Source organism: Apteryx rowi, unplaced genomic scaffold (assembly GCF_003343035.1).
Source record: "Apteryx rowi isolate R43461 unplaced genomic scaffold, aptRow1 scaffold_12, whole genome shotgun sequence".
NCBI lineage: Eukaryota > Metazoa > Chordata > Aves > Apterygiformes > Apterygidae > Apteryx > Apteryx rowi.
Genome location: NW_020447419.1, coordinates 6,336,556 through 6,353,923, shown reverse-complemented (window position 1 = coordinate 6,353,923; position 17,368 = coordinate 6,336,556). Strand labels below are relative to the sequence as shown.

The 17,368-nt window shown below is 38.4% G+C and overlaps 1 protein-coding gene across 1 annotated transcript; it reads right to left on the bottom strand.

Moving 5' to 3' along the window:
* Positions 1 to 8,897: 8,897 nt before the first annotated feature.
* WDR12 (WD repeat domain 12) lies at positions 8,898 to 17,089 on the bottom strand. The gene is made up of 13 exons (XM_026088871.1): positions 16,995 to 17,089; positions 16,828 to 16,922; positions 16,623 to 16,717; positions 15,823 to 15,929; positions 14,833 to 14,948; positions 14,301 to 14,455; positions 13,511 to 13,556; positions 12,577 to 12,662; positions 12,241 to 12,381; positions 12,003 to 12,108; positions 11,024 to 11,156; positions 10,123 to 10,195; positions 8,898 to 9,357 (listed from the first exon to the last, which is right to left on the bottom strand). Exons 1-13 carry the CDS (start codon positions 17,033 to 17,035, stop codon positions 9,280 to 9,282), a joined length of 1,272 nt encoding a protein of 423 aa, XP_025944656.1. The 5' UTR covers positions 17,036 to 17,089; the 3' UTR covers positions 8,898 to 9,279.
* Positions 17,090 to 17,368: the final 279 nt, after the last annotated feature.

Genomic DNA, 17,368 nt, shown 5'->3' with positions numbered 1-17,368 from the left:
CATTGGATGTACAATGATATTTTGAAGAAGGATAACAATATACGATGTCGCTCAGAACTTTCAGAAAATCATATTGCATCATAGCAGCGGTAAGAAATGAAAGATGGAAGTGAATGGGAATTTCCAATAAAGTTTTTCTTCTTTTTAAATGCCTGCTTGTTGTAATGAAAAATTACTCCTAAGTAAAAGCCAGTGTTTAAAAATATTCTGTGTAAAACAATTTCTGAGTTAGAATATTTTTTAAAATTCAAAACAATTTCTGGATTCAAAATGTAAGTTATGAGACTTAGCAACATGGAAACCAAACATTTAAAAATTATCACAAAGGAACATCTGATCTGTTTAAAATATATATATAGTTTAATGGTTTACAAACTTTTCTCGACATCATTTTTTAATTCAGATTATTCTGGGACGAAAGAATCATTTCAATCCAGTTCTAATGAAAATAAAGCCAAATATTGCAGTTGGCAGAAATATCTGATTTCTAATCCTTATCGTGTGTATTTTGGAGTGGATCTTGCTAGCCACACTTTAAAGAGAAATGTGGAAATGACTCTCTTATTCCCACTAGCCATAAAGGCTGTTGCTCTAGTCATCATATACCACTGAACTGTAGGCTCTGATCGTAGCAGACCATTATTTCAGAGTCCCACTGACTTCAGCGGGTCTGCATAGGTTCAAAAGCTATTGGATAGGGTTTAAGATATTAAATGGATTTAAGTGAGCCATGACCTAGGGGAGAATAAGATCTGGTGTGAATAATGTTGTGGAAGTATGTCAGAAGTTGCAACCGTTGTAACTTAGTCATCTTCTACATATGTGACATTTTGTAATGAGATAATTAAGCTTTAGGCTGTGTAATAATCATGTTAAATTAGTGCTAAAACAGCCAGATGTGCCTGCTAATGAGAGTGGATAACTCAGCATGGGCTTTGCAGCAGAGGGTTAACCAGTGCGAAGGTACATCCACGGGGCAGGGCAGGGTTCCCTCAGCAGACGGATGGGGGTCGGAAAGAAGCTAATTGGAGCAACATGGAGACAGAATTTCTCATAATGCTTGTTTCCTGTCAATCCTGTATTTGGTAATACAGCTCTGTGTTACATCTGACATGTGCTTGTACCCGGCTATTATGCTACCATGGTTTAATTCTACGAGATGCTGGGATTTAGATATGCTCAATTCCATTTAAAWTTTTTTTTTTATAATGTCTACACATAAGACAGTTATCAAGTATGTCTTACATTTTCAAGAAAATGGCTTCCTGTATTTTACACTCATGAAAAGTTCATGTATTAATCTGTGTATGTATGGGGAAAAACTCCAAYATGGTTCTAGCCTTGTTTGCCTCTCATTTGTGATAGCCATCTGCTAGCTTTGTTAGTTTGGATGGAAGCCTTATTGCAGTTGTTTTCCAGGTTAATGCTACTTGTAATATTTTCCTTTGATTTATTTTCTGGAAAGTCAAAAGAAAAATCGGACAATTATTGTAACATGCCTTTGACAGTCAAACCAAAGAATGAGGAGGACGGAGGGGAAAGACAGATCTTCAATATATTAGCTAAATATTCAGCTAGCAATATAACTTGCTGAATATGGAAAATAATTCAGCAAATAAAATTGTTTAAAATATTTGTTTGTCTTATAGTACTAGTGAAATGCTAAATGCTTTTCATTCTGTTCTGTTTAAYAGGACAAATGAAATTTATTTCATTACTTTCCAGTACGTTCCTATGCAGCAACCCCTACATACTGTATCCACTTGAGAGTCAGGGTTCTTATATCAGAAAATACCTCAGCTAATGTATTGCTTCCATAGGTACATTACTTAATGATTCTGTTTTCCTTTCTCAAATTCTACCAAATAAATTCATTTACTCAAAATACTAGTCAAGAAGAATATTTGTCATTGTATCTTTCCTTTCTCACATGATCAGAAATGCTATGAATGTGATGCTGCTTGTTGAAGAATTGTTTAGGACAGACGCAGTCTCCAAATTAACAGATCCAGCAAGTCACTTTAAAAGGTAAAATTTTCCATTCAGCTGCATTGATTGTTATGCCAGTGCTCCTTGATTTTAATAATATCTAGCTTCCCAGCACTTGCACTTTCCACTCTGTCTAGATATCTTCCTTTCAAAGTTTTTTTTTAAAGTTCAAAATACAGCATTATGATGTTACATGCTTCATATGTTACCGCTTTATCCATTCTTGCTGACCTTTTTCCAGTTGTTTGCATACTAGTGTTCAAACTTCCCTGAAGTCTTTTTCTGATCATCTGTATCAAGTTTCTTAGACTTTCTTCCTGTTACACAGTGAAATATAAAGAGGAGAAAAATAGTATGTTTAAGAAAGAAGCTGATAATTAATGAGACTTTGATCAACTTAACAGCATAAGAAAAGTGTGTATTTTTACTTTGGGGAATCTCTRTGTATGCCTATCTAGTGCTTTCTACTGCAAAAATTTCACTGAAAATGCAGAAGAAAACCTTATATCTCTGGAGTTTCCATTAGAAATGTGTTCCTTTTTTCTTTATAAGTTTCTCCTTCCAAGCCCTCTTTGAAATATTTTTATGTTTAAATTGTGGAAATCGTTTTAAGCATATATGATTAAATCTACCTCCTAATATTAGATGTACTGAAATCTAGTGAAGTGTGTTGAGTTTGTACTGGAAATTTATCAGCCTACACAAAACTCATTTAAACTTGGTATAAGTTTATTTTCATTAAGGAAAAACTTCACCACCATAAACAGCAGAAAACAATGTTAAAAAAGTCTGCCTCTCTGCTGTGTAATTTATACAGGAATGGAGAGAGAGAGAGAGGTGACATGGACCTAGAAGGAAGGAAGCTAGGCTTCCACAGGCTTAAAAAAGAAACTGTAACTGCGTACATACAAATATTTTGTTATTGCATACTAACTCCAGACCATGTCAAGCAAACCTGATAGTGTTTGCTGTGTAGGTCTGCTATCAAATGTGGCAGCAGGTGGGGAAGCAGCTATTTGAAAAGCTGGAAAATGATTTTTGGTTGAGAACAGCCATTCTATTTTAAACTAAACAAATTTAAAAAAAAATCAAAACACTAGAATAATTATCTCCAAACAGTGTGCGAGTAGAAACTTATTTAATACATCTTATATTTTTAAGGTGACTTTTCACTGCTTCTTAATAAATACAGTAGCACAGTATTGTCATGATCTCTGAATATCTAAAAATATATATATATTTGGGAAATTTAGTGGTAAACTATTTCATACTAAATAAAAGGATAAGATGCAAATAGAAAAGAAGAAAAAGAAACAATAAATGAAAATGAATGAAGAATTTCAGTAACTTGCAAGAAGTCTCCTTGTCATTAGCATAATTCAGCAAAGTTTTAAGCATCTGTCAAGGAAGTACACTTAAAATCACCACAGAGCTTTATAAAAATGGTGTCAGACTTCAGTATAACAACTAAGTTTGGAGTTCACTTCAAACTCTGTGGAGAATACTTTGTACAGGTATGCAAAATTTAATTTTACATTATAAAATGGGTTTAATGTTAGTGGGCTATATACTAGTTTTGTTCTGTTAAGGATGACTTTAGAAAATAAGCTGTTTGACTTACAGCTCAGTTTCAGAATAGAAATGATGACCTTAACTAGCTTATTTGCAAAAAATGAAAAATAAACTCTTTTTTAGTTTAGCAGAGGGAGAGACTGGTGCTAATTAAATGTAACTCTAGAGCTGAATTTTATTTTTGTTCTTCCAATGATTAAATTATAAAGTAACTCTCTTCATTGTAAATTTTTTCCATTACTTTTGTAGAAATTTGTTATTGGTTTTTCCCACATGAAATGATGAGATTATCTTTCTAATATTTCAGGACCAATTACTTCAAAGATAATTTTATGTCAGGACTTTTGTATTGGGAGAGAGGAGGGAAGGGAAGAATAATACCAAAAAGGTACTCTCTGTGGACAGAAGATTGTAAACCGTTCAGGGTGATGTTCACAAACAAAGATCTAATTCAACTTTATTGGTCTAAGTTGCATAACTTGGTAATAGACCTTGTGCCAGCTTTGTCCAAATCAATATTTTGAAGGAAGATACTATACTACGGGGTAAATTAAATTCATTATTAAAAGATTTGTGGGTATGCCAAAAAAACACACGGCTGGGGTCAGCTAGGCACAGGGGGGAAGATTTATATTCAGGCATGCTGAAATAAGGCTGAGACAGGGAAGTTGCTGTATCCATAAACAAATTGTTTCAGCCTTTGGCCAGCCAGGGCTGTACCGCCCCCCCCCCACGATGAGGCATGCAGGTGAGAAGCACCGAGTTCAAAAAGAACAAACAAACCATCACACAGCTCCTCTTCATACAGTTCTATCTATTGGTGATTATGTATGTGTATATATATATATATGAATGTTTTGCATGTTACTGAATTTAAGGGGGAAAAAGCACTAAAAATGGTATACTAAGTTTACATCTCAGTTTTTTTCAAGTGTGTTGTCTGTTTAAAAGCTTTGAAATACTTATTTCTTGTAAGTAACAGTGGCATTTATGTCCTATTTATCCTTAAAATATTATTTGTAAGACAGAGGTGTCCGTGTATGGACTTTAAGAGGAAGCTTTGCCGTTCTGGTTTAGATACTGGATATCGTATAATGCAACTTTAGTGTTACAGTATTTAACAGATCAGTAACAGATTTTGATACATATTGGTAGAATTATTTAGATGCAAGTTAAAAACAAATGGGTAGCTGACTTCTTTGAGTTTGTTGACTTTTTTTTATTTAACACCAATAATTAATTGAAATTAACTTGTAACTTGATTTTGATATAATTACTGTTTTACACTAATCTAGTAGTAATGCTAGTTAAAGTTTGGTTTAACCATCTCAGTTAATAAAATGCATAAAACAGAAATTGATACTGGCTGCTATTTCTTCTAATAAGCAGCTGGGTCTAGATCTGGGTAACTGATCTGAGCTTTTGAGAACTGAACAGACTGAATTCTAAGACTCATGTATAATTTATCAAGTGTTATGTAATAATGGTGTACATTTTTAATGAATATTATTTATGTCCTTAGGGCTTTCCAAAAAAGTAAGGTGTTGAATATGCATTTAGTGAGTTTACTAGTATCTGTGTTTTGCTGTAAGTAATTCTGTAAACACATATTTCAATTTTATTGGATCTTTTTTATGTACATTTTATGTACGTTTTTTATGTGATGTATTACGCTACAGAGTTTGCCAATTTTTATTCTAAAATCTCTCCGGAACTCAGTTTGACTTTACCCTAGAAGCCTCGGTATTTATGTAATAAATAAATACACAGGTATTTATATAATAAATAATTCACTGCAGATGTGCTGTCATTACACCATTGCTTTTAGCTTCTCTTTCGCAATGCCTGCCATGAGGAACACAGAGGGCAGAGACAGATTTAAATCTAGAACATGGTTCTGGGGATGCAGTGGCTTCAAGAGACTATGTACTTTTCTAAGCTTCCTCTATTTCTTGATATATTAAATGGAGATAATATTACAGGAACTAGCTTGCCTGCATGGAGAAAACTGCAGAGCTTGAAATGATACTCTTTCTTTTTCTTTTCTTCTTTTTATTGTGCTAAATCCTCTCTCTTTCATGTAAAAATAATTGACCCAGCATAAATTTAATTGTAGATAATGAAAGGGTTGTAAGCCCTGTCATCCATGCAGCGTGTGAGGATAATACTTGTGTCTTTATCAAGAACGTCAGCTCGCAGTTGTAACACTTCGTATTATGACATTCATCTCAAACATAGCAATRCTACGATCTAGAAGCAGTCCTGTGAAATTCCTTCTAGAAAGATGGAATTCATGCTCCAAGGGTCTCTTGGGAAGGCACAGCTGTGAGTGGTGCACAGATGGCATGCTTGCAAGTGGAGGAAATTGCATCTTAGTTCCTTGGATGTTTTCCAGGGGATCTGTCTGGAAGGTTTAGGATACTTGTGACTTATGGGTTACAGGATCATTTTGGAAACAGCTGCCATGTTTGAAGTAACTGATCTGAAGTGTTTTGCAGCCTCCATGCTGACAGCTACAAAAACAGACCAAGCTAATGCCCCTTTTCTGCCTCAGCACAAAGCAAGTTGGCCCTGCTGAAGTTGCCACTACAGTGCTTTGAAGTGAGCAGTCCCACTTTTCGGTGAAACAGATTAGGGAAGGCCCAGCATGTTCCATCTCTGTAATCCATCCACCGTAGGGAGAGTTATCCCCTTCTCTACCGGTAATAAACATATGTGACTACTGCTTTTCTGAGCCTCTATGGCTTTTTCCCAAACAGTTATGAGGCTGTGCCCTTCCATATCTCCTCGTGTGCATGAGTGCTACCAGAAGAATGTGCCTAGCACCGAAGGACAGGTGACGTGTGACAGGTAACAGCAAGTCTGAGGTTGGAAATAGGTGGGTTGCCCAGAAAGTGGGTACGCAGGGGAGGCTGGTACTGAGCGGGTCTGGGACCAGTCACAGAGGGAAGGGTCAGGTGTGGGAGGTGGTCTTGGGCCAGAGGGTTTGGAGGAGAAGACTGCAGGAAAGTGGTGCAGCGAGCAAAGCTGATCTGGAGAGGTAATGACCAGTAGTAAAGCATTTGGCTGGGGAGGAAGTATCAGAAGTGGAACATGCAGTTTGAGGGGCTGAAAGCCATGAGCTGCCTGCAGGTTGAGACTGCTGTGCACAGTGCTGTGGGTGGAGCTGGTGTGCTCCTTTGTGGTGGAGGGTCTGCATGGTTTATGGAAAAGCTGCTGATTCTGTGGATGGTACCATGGTGAACTGCATCATACACACATTTGGATTTAGGTTTTATTGTGTCACTTTCACTAGAACAGTTACAGTTTCCTTCCCCCTTCCCATGTTTTTAATTCAATGTTCTAGTTGAGAGAAGGCTGAGAACTTTAAAGAAAAAACAAACAAAATGCCAACAAGACAGAAAAGCCAACACTCTGCCAAGGCTGGCTGTAGGAAAGGATGGCAATCATGCAGAAGCAGAGATGAAAGTCTCAAAATAAAAGAACGCTGAAAGAGACATCTGGGGAAAAAGCAAACATATGAACAGAAAATGCAAGAGTGACCAAGRACCAAGTAGGTGAGCCCTTGTCTTAAATTAACACTTCTAACATGTGCCTTAACGTGTAATACTGTTTGAACTGTATTTAGAGTAGTGTATGCGTGCTAGCAGAAGTTAATAGCTTAAACCAGGTATTAGGGTACAGCAAAAAAAGAACAATTAATTGCAAAGCCTTTCAAAAACAAAGAAGGTGTTTCCTCCGCCCCTTGCCCCCCAAAAAAGTTTGAAAATATTTTAAGAATCATAAGTTTGGTCAGAGATTGGCCAAAAATAGCAAGCTATATAGTTTTGTCCCTGCAGACTGAATACAAACTCCAGAACTTGTAGTTTCCATGCAGTATTCTCAAACCAGAACAGTTTCACTCCTGTTGGTCCTCCTACACAATGTCTTGTGCTTATATGAATCTATTAATTGGGTTCAATGACCTAAAAAATAACCATTTTAAGAATTTCTATTTTGGGGTGCCAACTTCAAAAAGAAATTGTCAAACAGATGATTAGACCTGTCTAGAATTCTGACAGATAACATTTTCTAATACTAAATGCAAAATGTAAGGGAGTGGCTAATGTGTCATTTTCAACTTCAATCCATGTCCTTATTGACACAAAAATGGGTAAAGATTGCAGCAGTTGATTGTATTTAGTCCCTTAGGTTATAATATCCCTTTGATGTTTAAGGAAAACTAGCTGTTAGTATTTAAAACAATTCTTTACTGTTCCATATAATGCTACCGGGGCACTAGAAATATTTAGAAATGCTTAAAAAAAAAAAAAAAGTGGGTTGAATCACTGTCAGCACCTTGGTTCTGGAAAAATCATTTTGTTTTTGACTCAAATTTCAAAATTTTAAAATCAACTCATGCTGGCCATTCACATTGTTATTTTAAAGGAGAGAACTGCGTGTTTGGAGGCAAACAAGTATTTTCATTAAAATATTTTAAAATTAAGATAACAGAGAATCCTAAGAACTGTCAAGTAGCCAAATCTAAAAGGTATTCTTGTAGGTTCTGGGACACTGAATAGAGAGATGCATTTGAAAGGAATGTTACAGTTATGCTAGTATCTCTTTATAATGTTAATATCGTTTAATTAGTTCTTTATTCTGTGTCTGATGCAGTACTGTTCTGAATAAGAGAACCCAAGATGAGAAGACGGTGTAAAATCCTCCTGCTTCTCAGCTGCAATCTCCTGAACCCTGCCTTTGTAGCTAGACTCTGGTATTTACTACAGGTGACAAGTGTAGTACATTTAATGGATTCAGTGTTTGAAATTGAAGCAATTAATGCCAGCTGGGATTTCTTAAGTCTAAATAATATTAATGTTTCTAAACTAAGCTGATAGTCCAAGTGACATAAGGCTCCAATGAACTATAACAATTTGTAGCATTCTCACTAATGGTTGCAGTTTTCAAAGGGACTGAACATCTCATTTTGTAAAGCTATATGGCATGTTTTTTTAGCAGTAAGGTATCACATTAGTTGTACTGCCACTGCAATATAGTATGTACTGCGGAACAAGTCAGGGATATTTTTATAAAGTACATATGTAAAGCCCTAACTTCTGAGCAATAAAAAATGGAATTTTCCATTTCCCAGTAAGTCTGTCAAGTTCCTTTACAAGTAAATCATACCATTTGCACTGCAAACAAAAGTCTTCATCCCCAACAACAGGATTGACCTTGTCAATTAAGGACCCAATCTAAAGAACTGGCAACAGCCATACTGAAATGAGAGTTGCAGAAGTCTAACTTCTATCTGAAGTGAGGCACTAAAACAATGAACTATAGATAAAAGCTTTATTTCAAGGAAAAATGGGTAAACTTAAAAAATAATTTAGTCTAGTGAGTAATTTTTCTGCAAATATCAGGAACAGTTGACTCTTAATACATGGCAGTAAGTTTTGTACCATCTTCTTACAAGAGAAAAGATGTTAATTCAATGCCATGTTTGCTCATCGAAAAGGAACAGTTTGATTTTTGTTTCACACTAATCTCGTTTAAAGCTGCTTGGTGCCCTTCCTCCATTATAAATATGGATATAGGTTACCAATACAAAAAAAATAGAAACAGCTGCTCTCTGAGCTACAGAAAACTGTTGTCTTCAGATGTAAGTTGCGCAGGGATGCCAACACAGAGGGACTGCTGCAAAGTATCTTTTACAAATCTTCTGGCTGTTGACCTTCATGCTCCAACATCAGAGGCTATGGCTGGGTATTTGTAGCAGTAGAGTTTGTTGTCTGCACCGCCACTCAGTAGCAACTAATGAGAGGAAAAACAAACCATGATTAGTATCAAAACTAAGCAAAATACCCAAACAAGGGTTGAGGAGTCCAATTTTCTTTACTTTGAAGAGCTAAACAAGAGAAGTAATGAATAATGAACTTTGAACACATGACCAAAACCCAGAATCAAAGAGCAGAAGTACTCGTCTCTTACCCTCCTCCTGAAAGTAGAAAAAGCAAAGTTTTGTGGGAAAAATTCTAAAGCTTTTTCTGCCTTTTCTCATTTCCTGAAAACAGGAGCTAAACTGAGAACCTGAACATGAACAAAATTGTTTCTCCCCTTCTACGCATTTGTGTTTTTCACTACAGCAGCAGAACTACAGTAGCAGAACAGGTTACCGTACAGTTCCCCCTTCAACATGTACTGCCATGCCCCAGCTGTCTGTTCATGCTGCCTCTTTGATCCCCATAGGAGCAAACAGTACCTTGGAATATGTATTTTTCTCAGTAAGGTATTCTGTTGTTCTCACATCTGTCCCTGTTTGGGGTATTGGTGTAATGTCCACTTAATGCTATGGAGCTTAAACCCCCATCCTCCTTCCTTGCATGATAGTAGGGGGAAGTGCCGCAATGTGTAAGACAGTAACTCTTTCTCTTTTGCCCAGTATCAATCAAAGCACATTTAAAACTTCCTGCTCTCTTCCACCTTTAAGCGTAAAGGAAAAATGGTCCCTAACTGCTTGTAGCCCTCTTCCTAACCACTGTGCAGGTAAATTCAGTATCTTGCTCCTGAGGTTCTTACCCCTGCTTCTGTCCAGTCCACACACAAAACCTTGTCTTCATGAGCAGCCAAGTCGTACAGAGGAGCTTTGCAACTGGTAAAACAAAGACATTTACTGTCACACATCTGAAGTTATGTGAGCAGTTACTGTATGCAAAATTGGTCCCAGGAAGAAATATGGGCAGGATGTTATCAAACAGATGTGGTCTAGCAGTTACAAATGCTTTCACAAAGGACAGATATCCACCATCTGTTGTATTTTCATTGCTTTCTCCAGAGCTGATCACACCAGTTTTAACCTCTCCTACATCCCCAAAAGGAAAAGCAGCAATATTTTTCAACTGCTTGCAAACAACTTTAATGAGATTGAAGTTTGAGGAGTTTGGTTTTTTTAGGAACAACTTATACAGTTTTCTCCTTCTGTTTGGATACTGCTTGACTGTGTATTTTCCAGACAAACCATTTAAGTCTTACAAATGCAATCTAATTTTTTCCTTGGAGATTTGTTATGAAAGGTCTGAAAAGGGGAGCAAGTAAAACTTCACACTATTAAGCTCGTTCTTTAGAAATAGAATGTGTTTTGTTTGTTAAAATAGAGGAATGTTGAGCAGAGCCTCTGCTGTTCTTAATCCCAGTAGCAATGTTATCATTGCTATTATTAATGCTAGATAAGTCTTGTCCAACCCATCATACAGCTCCCATAGATGTTAAGCCATTGGTCCTCTGGTAGGACACAAGTATTTTTCTCCCTTTCCTTATGTGCTTGACTCCTAAATGCTAGAGGATTTCCACAGACACTGAGGCTGTTCTTTCTCAGTTCTTCCTCTGTTCACTTTTCAGGCCGTTTTTCCCATTTCACTAGGTTAACTGACTCTATAAGCTCACGTGCCTTTAAATAGCAAAGAATGCATGTTTGTTTTACCTCCTGGTGTCCCAAAGCTTCACAATGTTGTCCAGAGAACCTGAAATCAGCTGATGCTCATGGGTGGGTGACCACTTCACAGATGTCACCCAGCCTGTGTGAGAAGTCAGAGACAAGAGAACCAAGGAGCCATCTGGACAGAAGAAGAAAAAAGCCACTCAGCAGATGTGAATTGAAACAGATCCTTTTAAGATGCGTACAAAATCCAGTGAGAAAAAGCAGTCAGAGCCACACCTAGGTGTTCAAGGTAAGAGTTTCCTCCCCATTATTCTGTAATTCTAATTTCAAAAAACAAAGTGAACTTTGAAGAAAGCAAACATTGCCATACAAGTTCTGGTAAAAAAGAATTAAAAAAMCCCCAAACAAATCAAAACTTATTTTCTCATCACTAAACTCTCTTTACGAACATTTTTTTGGGGGAAAAAAAAGGCTTGTAGTATTAACAATACAATAGTGAAGTTTTTCCCCTAAAGATAATAGTTAAACCCTGAATCATATTTATAGAAGCTGAACAAGTAAAAATGTCTATGAAATAAATCTGGTAGGCTCAGTCATAAGTGATTAGCCACCCTGTCAGACATGGCAGCATTACATCAGAACAAATTGGCTACTATTACACTTTAATGATGGTCCCCCCAATTTAAACTTAGGTGTAGCATCCAGGCAGAGGGACTGACTCTCGCCAAAAAAACGAAACAAAACAAGCAAGCAAAGTTTTAGGCCTGTAACTTCACAACTTTTCATAAGTTTAAAAGAAGTATGGAAAACTTAAAGCTGAGTTAATTTTCTAAATTGTTAGGTAAGAAATTGAAGAAGTCCTGCATCAGATGATGGAAAATAGAAGTAATCTTTGTATTACATAAAGGCTCCCAAATGGCTTGTTTCAAGTAGAGGCACCAGAAAACAGTCTGAGATGTCTTCCAACAAGAAGTTCTGATTCTGAAGAAACGCCTTTGTGCATATGCATGTTTTAGCTCACCTCTGCTGCGAGGATCCCATAGTCTAATATGTCTGTCAGTGCTCCCAGATGCTAAGCGTCGACACAGTGGTGAGTAGGAGACAGAATTAAACACTTTGTTTCCTGTCTGTCAAAAAAAAGAAAGGAATAACTCTAAGAAAGGAGCTCCAGTCTTTGGTTTTGTACAATTTTTTTCTTTAACCTGGACTGTAGTTGCACCTACTGACAAAATACTTTAAACTGTGTATAGTGATCTCACCAAAGTTGATTTGAGACCTCCTGTCTCAGCATCCCACAGTTTAATGGTGTGGTCCCACGATGCACTGCAAATTTCTTCAGTATCTGACCACAGCACAGAAGAGATGGCTTCTGTGTGGCCAGAGAGGGTTGTGAGGGGTGTCTACAATTTAAGGGTGAGAAGAGACTAGACTGAGTATCATAGACAAAGCTATTGTTTCAACACATAAATGTGTGCCTGATCAGCCTCAGACACATCACCATAAGTTTCCATGTAGTCACTTTTAACAAAGATAAATTATTTTACATGGCCACAATTTTAAAATTAAATTGTGGGCAAACTTGGACCTCATCTTACCCTTGTGAGTCCCAACTGTTCAGTTTTCTGCTTTTTCCGTGGTCTGTTAGCTGCCTCTTCCATTTCGTCCTCTTCATCTGTAGGTACTATGACAGAAGACAGTCAAACTCAATTTAGAGACTTTCGAAATGCATTTTCGTATAAGAAATTATGCAGAAACTCATGTTATCACAGTATCTAACTTGTTTATGATTCATGATTTAATTTAACCATACGCYTCTAATGATATCAGTATTATCTCCATTTTGTGTGTGAGGAAAACGAACACAAATTAAGTGATCTTATCCAGGTCATACAGTTTTAAAATAGAMCAAGTAACTGAACTCGGAAGTCCCTGTTGTATTTTTAAAACCATCCTTCCTCAGGGAAAATCCCAACAGAAGAATCGTGTTGTGTGGTAAACACAATCTTTCTTTTAGCTACAGTACCCACATATATACCCCCACACTGAAAGAGCATAACTTGTCATAGCGAAAGAAGACATTCAGATCAAATGGGATTAGTTTATATTTCTAGAAAAGATCTGGCCATCTTGTTGTCTTCTATATCATGGTGCCAGTAATAGAACAGGAAAATAACCCACAAATTTCTGATTTATAAAGAGTCCATATTCAAACCTGCACACTTATATTAACCTATTAAAAATATATGAAACAGATACAAACTACTGAGTGTTCTGAATAAAGTAAATAGCAGCAGGCAATTGTCAACCATACCTGAAAATTAAGTGTTCGCAAAAAACCCCCAGTAACTTAAGACAGTGATATATAGTCTTGCAAAGCTACTGCAAAAAATTGTGGTAGCTTGCCTTTGATATTATTACATATTCAAATTCTCCTTAAAGACAAAAATATTCAGATATCCATAATTGTTTGTCATAAGCACCATTTTGAAGTTCTACAAAGCCAAGAATCCCAGCTTATGCTTATCTTACCTGCAGACCAGATCTTTAACATCTTATCCCAAGATCCACTGCAGAACTGTATGAACAGAAACATTTTGTTAAAAGCTGATCCAGAAAGACCTTGTAAGCCATACTAAATTCACATGCTGCTTGAAAAAATTAGCCAATACTTTATAATACATGAAGAACAGCGCTGTAATCCTGAAAACAAAGTTTTTGGTATAGATCAAAATTTTTTTCCTTTCCTTGCAGGAAAAATGCCTACAAAAGACCTCTTTATTTCCTTCAGCACCAAAAGGTTTTATTTTAACCTGTCTGATACTGAGTCAAGCAGAGAAGGGTGACTCCACCTGCAGTATTGAATGCTCTTACTGTTGAATTCCTGGATAAAAGGAAAGAAACTCTTCTGCCACCTGCTTTTTCTGAATATCACTTTGTAAAAATTTTTCACATCCAAAACTAGTGTGGGAATTTAGGTCTGATTTGAAAACAGTTCATTACAACCCACACTCAAATTTATGCTATCTGCAATATTTACTTAAACATCCAACTTTACTCACAGAAGTCAAAAGCAGCAGTACAATGTCTCGTGCTATCTAAGTCACACTCAGCTTTTTGCAATATTGGAGGTTAAGTGCATCTCATTGAAAAGATGACCTTGTGTTGACGTAACACTAGTAATCCTTAATAACCACCATTTATAACAAGACTGGAAATTTCAGTGTATCAGTCATAGCAATATGATGACCAAAAGATGATTTTTGAGATACAGGCTGTTAATATCCCGAAAGACAAAGATTTCTCTCTGTGAGTCACTCACTCTAGTTCTTGTGCAATCAACTGCTATGGAGTCTACGCTCCCAGCGTGTCCCCTGCAGCAGTGGAGGGCTTTCACTTTGTTTCTCTCCACATTCCACTCCCACAGCAGGATAGTTTGGTCCATAGAAGCACTGAGTAACAGGCATGATAAACTGTCTGAGGAAGAAAGAAGTCATGCTCACACTCAGCTCAACTTTCCAAAGCCTTTTATAGTAATTATTCCAGTCAAAGAAGAAATAAGAGATAGATAGAATCCCATATACATCTCAGTTTACATCACATTACCCTGCAAGTACAATGAATGTAAATATGTATAAAAATACCTACTAATGAAGACTGGTTATAGGCAATGTGCACGTTAAACAGTTCATTACTGTCAATGGATTTTTTTTAGACACTATTATTTCTAACATCACTGACAGGCTAAAATAATTGTAACACCTAGATTACTGAATATTCTTTGGTTGAGGAATATTGATGTTTCTCTCCCAATAAATCAAACTATTATTAGTCCCATAATAAGATATACTGACCTTGTTTTACCCATGCCACGTCCTTCACTACTTCTGTATGCCCAGCTATTGTCATAATGGATTTTCCTTCCAAAGACCAGATTCGAGCAGTCTGGTCATAGGAGCCAGTTAATATCCTACAAGGTACAGAAGTTGAAACATTCTTGTCTTTAAAACAAATAATGTTTYATGAAAAAACTTGTCTATCAGAAACTTAGAAATATGTTAGCATAGTAACTAGTTAGCTGAAATGAACTACTGAACTACTTTGTGTAAAAATGTGAGTTCTGGAAAGTAAATGAACTTTTTGTTACAGAGCTAAGCTTCATGAAGGTCTACAACTGCAAGGCTAGGAGTATGGGATGAAAAGAAAAGCAATGAAGTAAGAATACTATGTATGTTGGTAGGTAAGACTGATATATAATTTAAGATCTCACATGTCATTTAGAATGAAAGATAATTCATTGTTCACAGTACAGTACTAGAGGATCTCAAAGCATTTTCAAACCATTACATAGTGTAGAAACGTTGCCTACCTGAGTGGACAACAAATTTGAAAATACAGCAGAAAATGGCAAGTATAAGTATTGGGTTTTTAAAAAAAGCTCTGCACAAAGGTTCTGCAGATATATTTGTTGCTATGTGAATGTCACATTTGAAGTAAAAAGGGTTTATGCTTAAAAAAAATTGGAAAGAAAGAAATCATTGCTGTCCTTAGAGAGAGCAGCATTGGTATTACGCATTTGTATTAAAAATATATCATCTTCTGTGACCTTAGTTATTTTCCACTTGTGTTAAAGTCACTGTCAGCACAGAAAAGAGGTGTTAAAACTGAGCTACCTTCCAAAGCAAGTAGCTGACTGACTTGCCAGGTCAAATCAGAACAAAACCAGAAAAAGGTGAAAAAGTAAAGATTATTAAAGAGAAAGACCACTACTCCCTTTGACACCAGAGTCCTCTGCTTACAATAGGATTAAGCAAGGCAAAACTTAGAACTACTAAGTGTGGTACCATTCTTCAGTGGCTTGAACAGAGCTGATCCAGTCGTCGTGGAAGATGCATTCCTCTGGCTGAGGCGCCATGTATTTCTCCACATACTCTATTTCCACCACTTCTTCCTGAGCTCACAGACAAAATGCTTATTTAGTGTGGTTTTATTCTTTAATCAAAAATAGTAATAATTAGCTGTAGTGTGATACAAATATACAAGTTTATTGGGCAAAGATCTTGGCTGTCCAAGTCCTTTGCCACCCGTGCTAGTGGAACCACGGTCTTTAGAAAAAAGTCCCTGAATTATATTGCTTTCCATAGTCTTATCAAACTACTATTAATAACAAGTTGGAAGCAAAAGTAAATCTTTTTATTTTTCAGGTTCCTCTTCTTCTATATCTATCACTGTAAGACTAGGATTTAAAATACTTCACTGCATTTCTAGAGGTAATGCTAACCTTCCCTCTTCCCCCCTCCAATGTAATTAGAGAGCAGGAAGCAAAAATATGTTAATAATGAACTGAACTGGACGAGTGTCACTTCTGAATTATGTAATGACAACAGATTGGATAAGGACGTTCCTTGCACTGCTCAGTCCCAGGCTCTCTAACCATTAGGAAGGACACCTGCAGTCCACAAAGCGATTAAACATRGCAAAATAGAGGGAAGGTTCCTGGGTACGCCAGAAAAAGAAGAAAAACTGAGCAAAAAAACTTGCAGAAGCTGGAAGTTTTCCTAGCTGGGCTACGAGTGACTCAGTGCAAACTGTCCAAAGCGTGTCCCGCCCCCGGGAAGGCGGAGGTGAAGCGAGCGCRGCTCACCGTGGGGATGTTTTCCATTTCCATGTGCGCGACCAGCGGCACCCGCAGGAACTGGCCGTTGACGAGGAAGTCGAATTCCACATGCTTGTGCTCCGCTGCAACACACGGGGAAGGCCGCGCTCAGCCGCCGCTGCGTACGCAGCGGCCCCGTTGCGCGGCCGGGCGGGGGCCGCCGCCGCCGCGAGCCGAAGCGACAAACACCTACCGTCGCGGGCCGCCAGCAGCTTGTTGATGAGGTTGCTGAGGTCGGCGACCTCAGAGGCCGCGGGCACCGAGAAGGGCACATCCTCGACGGCGTACCTGCGGGCACACAGCGCCGTTACCGCCCGGCCCGGCCCGGCCCGGCCCGGCCGCCCGCCGCCCGCGCTTTACCTCTGGCTCTCGGTGCGGAATCGCGCCGGGAGCTGCGCCATGCTGCCGCCGCTCGGGCGCTCGGGCAGCGGCTCGTCGCGTCTGTCCCAAGCGCGCAGGCGCGCGGCGCCGCTGCGGGACGCGGAGACCACAACCCCCGGCGTGCCTTGCGCGGCGCGCGGACTACGGCTCGCGGGAGGTGCCGCCGCTGCCGTCCCGGCGCCCTCTGCGCGCGCTGCACAGCTGCAGGGCGGGCGGCGGCGGTTGCCCGAGCTGCGGCGCTGCCGGCGCGTGCGCCGAGGGGCGGGCCCGGCGGGGCAGCCTGCGGGAGCCGAGGCCAGGTTGAGTACGCTCGTTCTGGAGGCTTTCCTGCTCCCCGCGGGATGGCGGCGTCA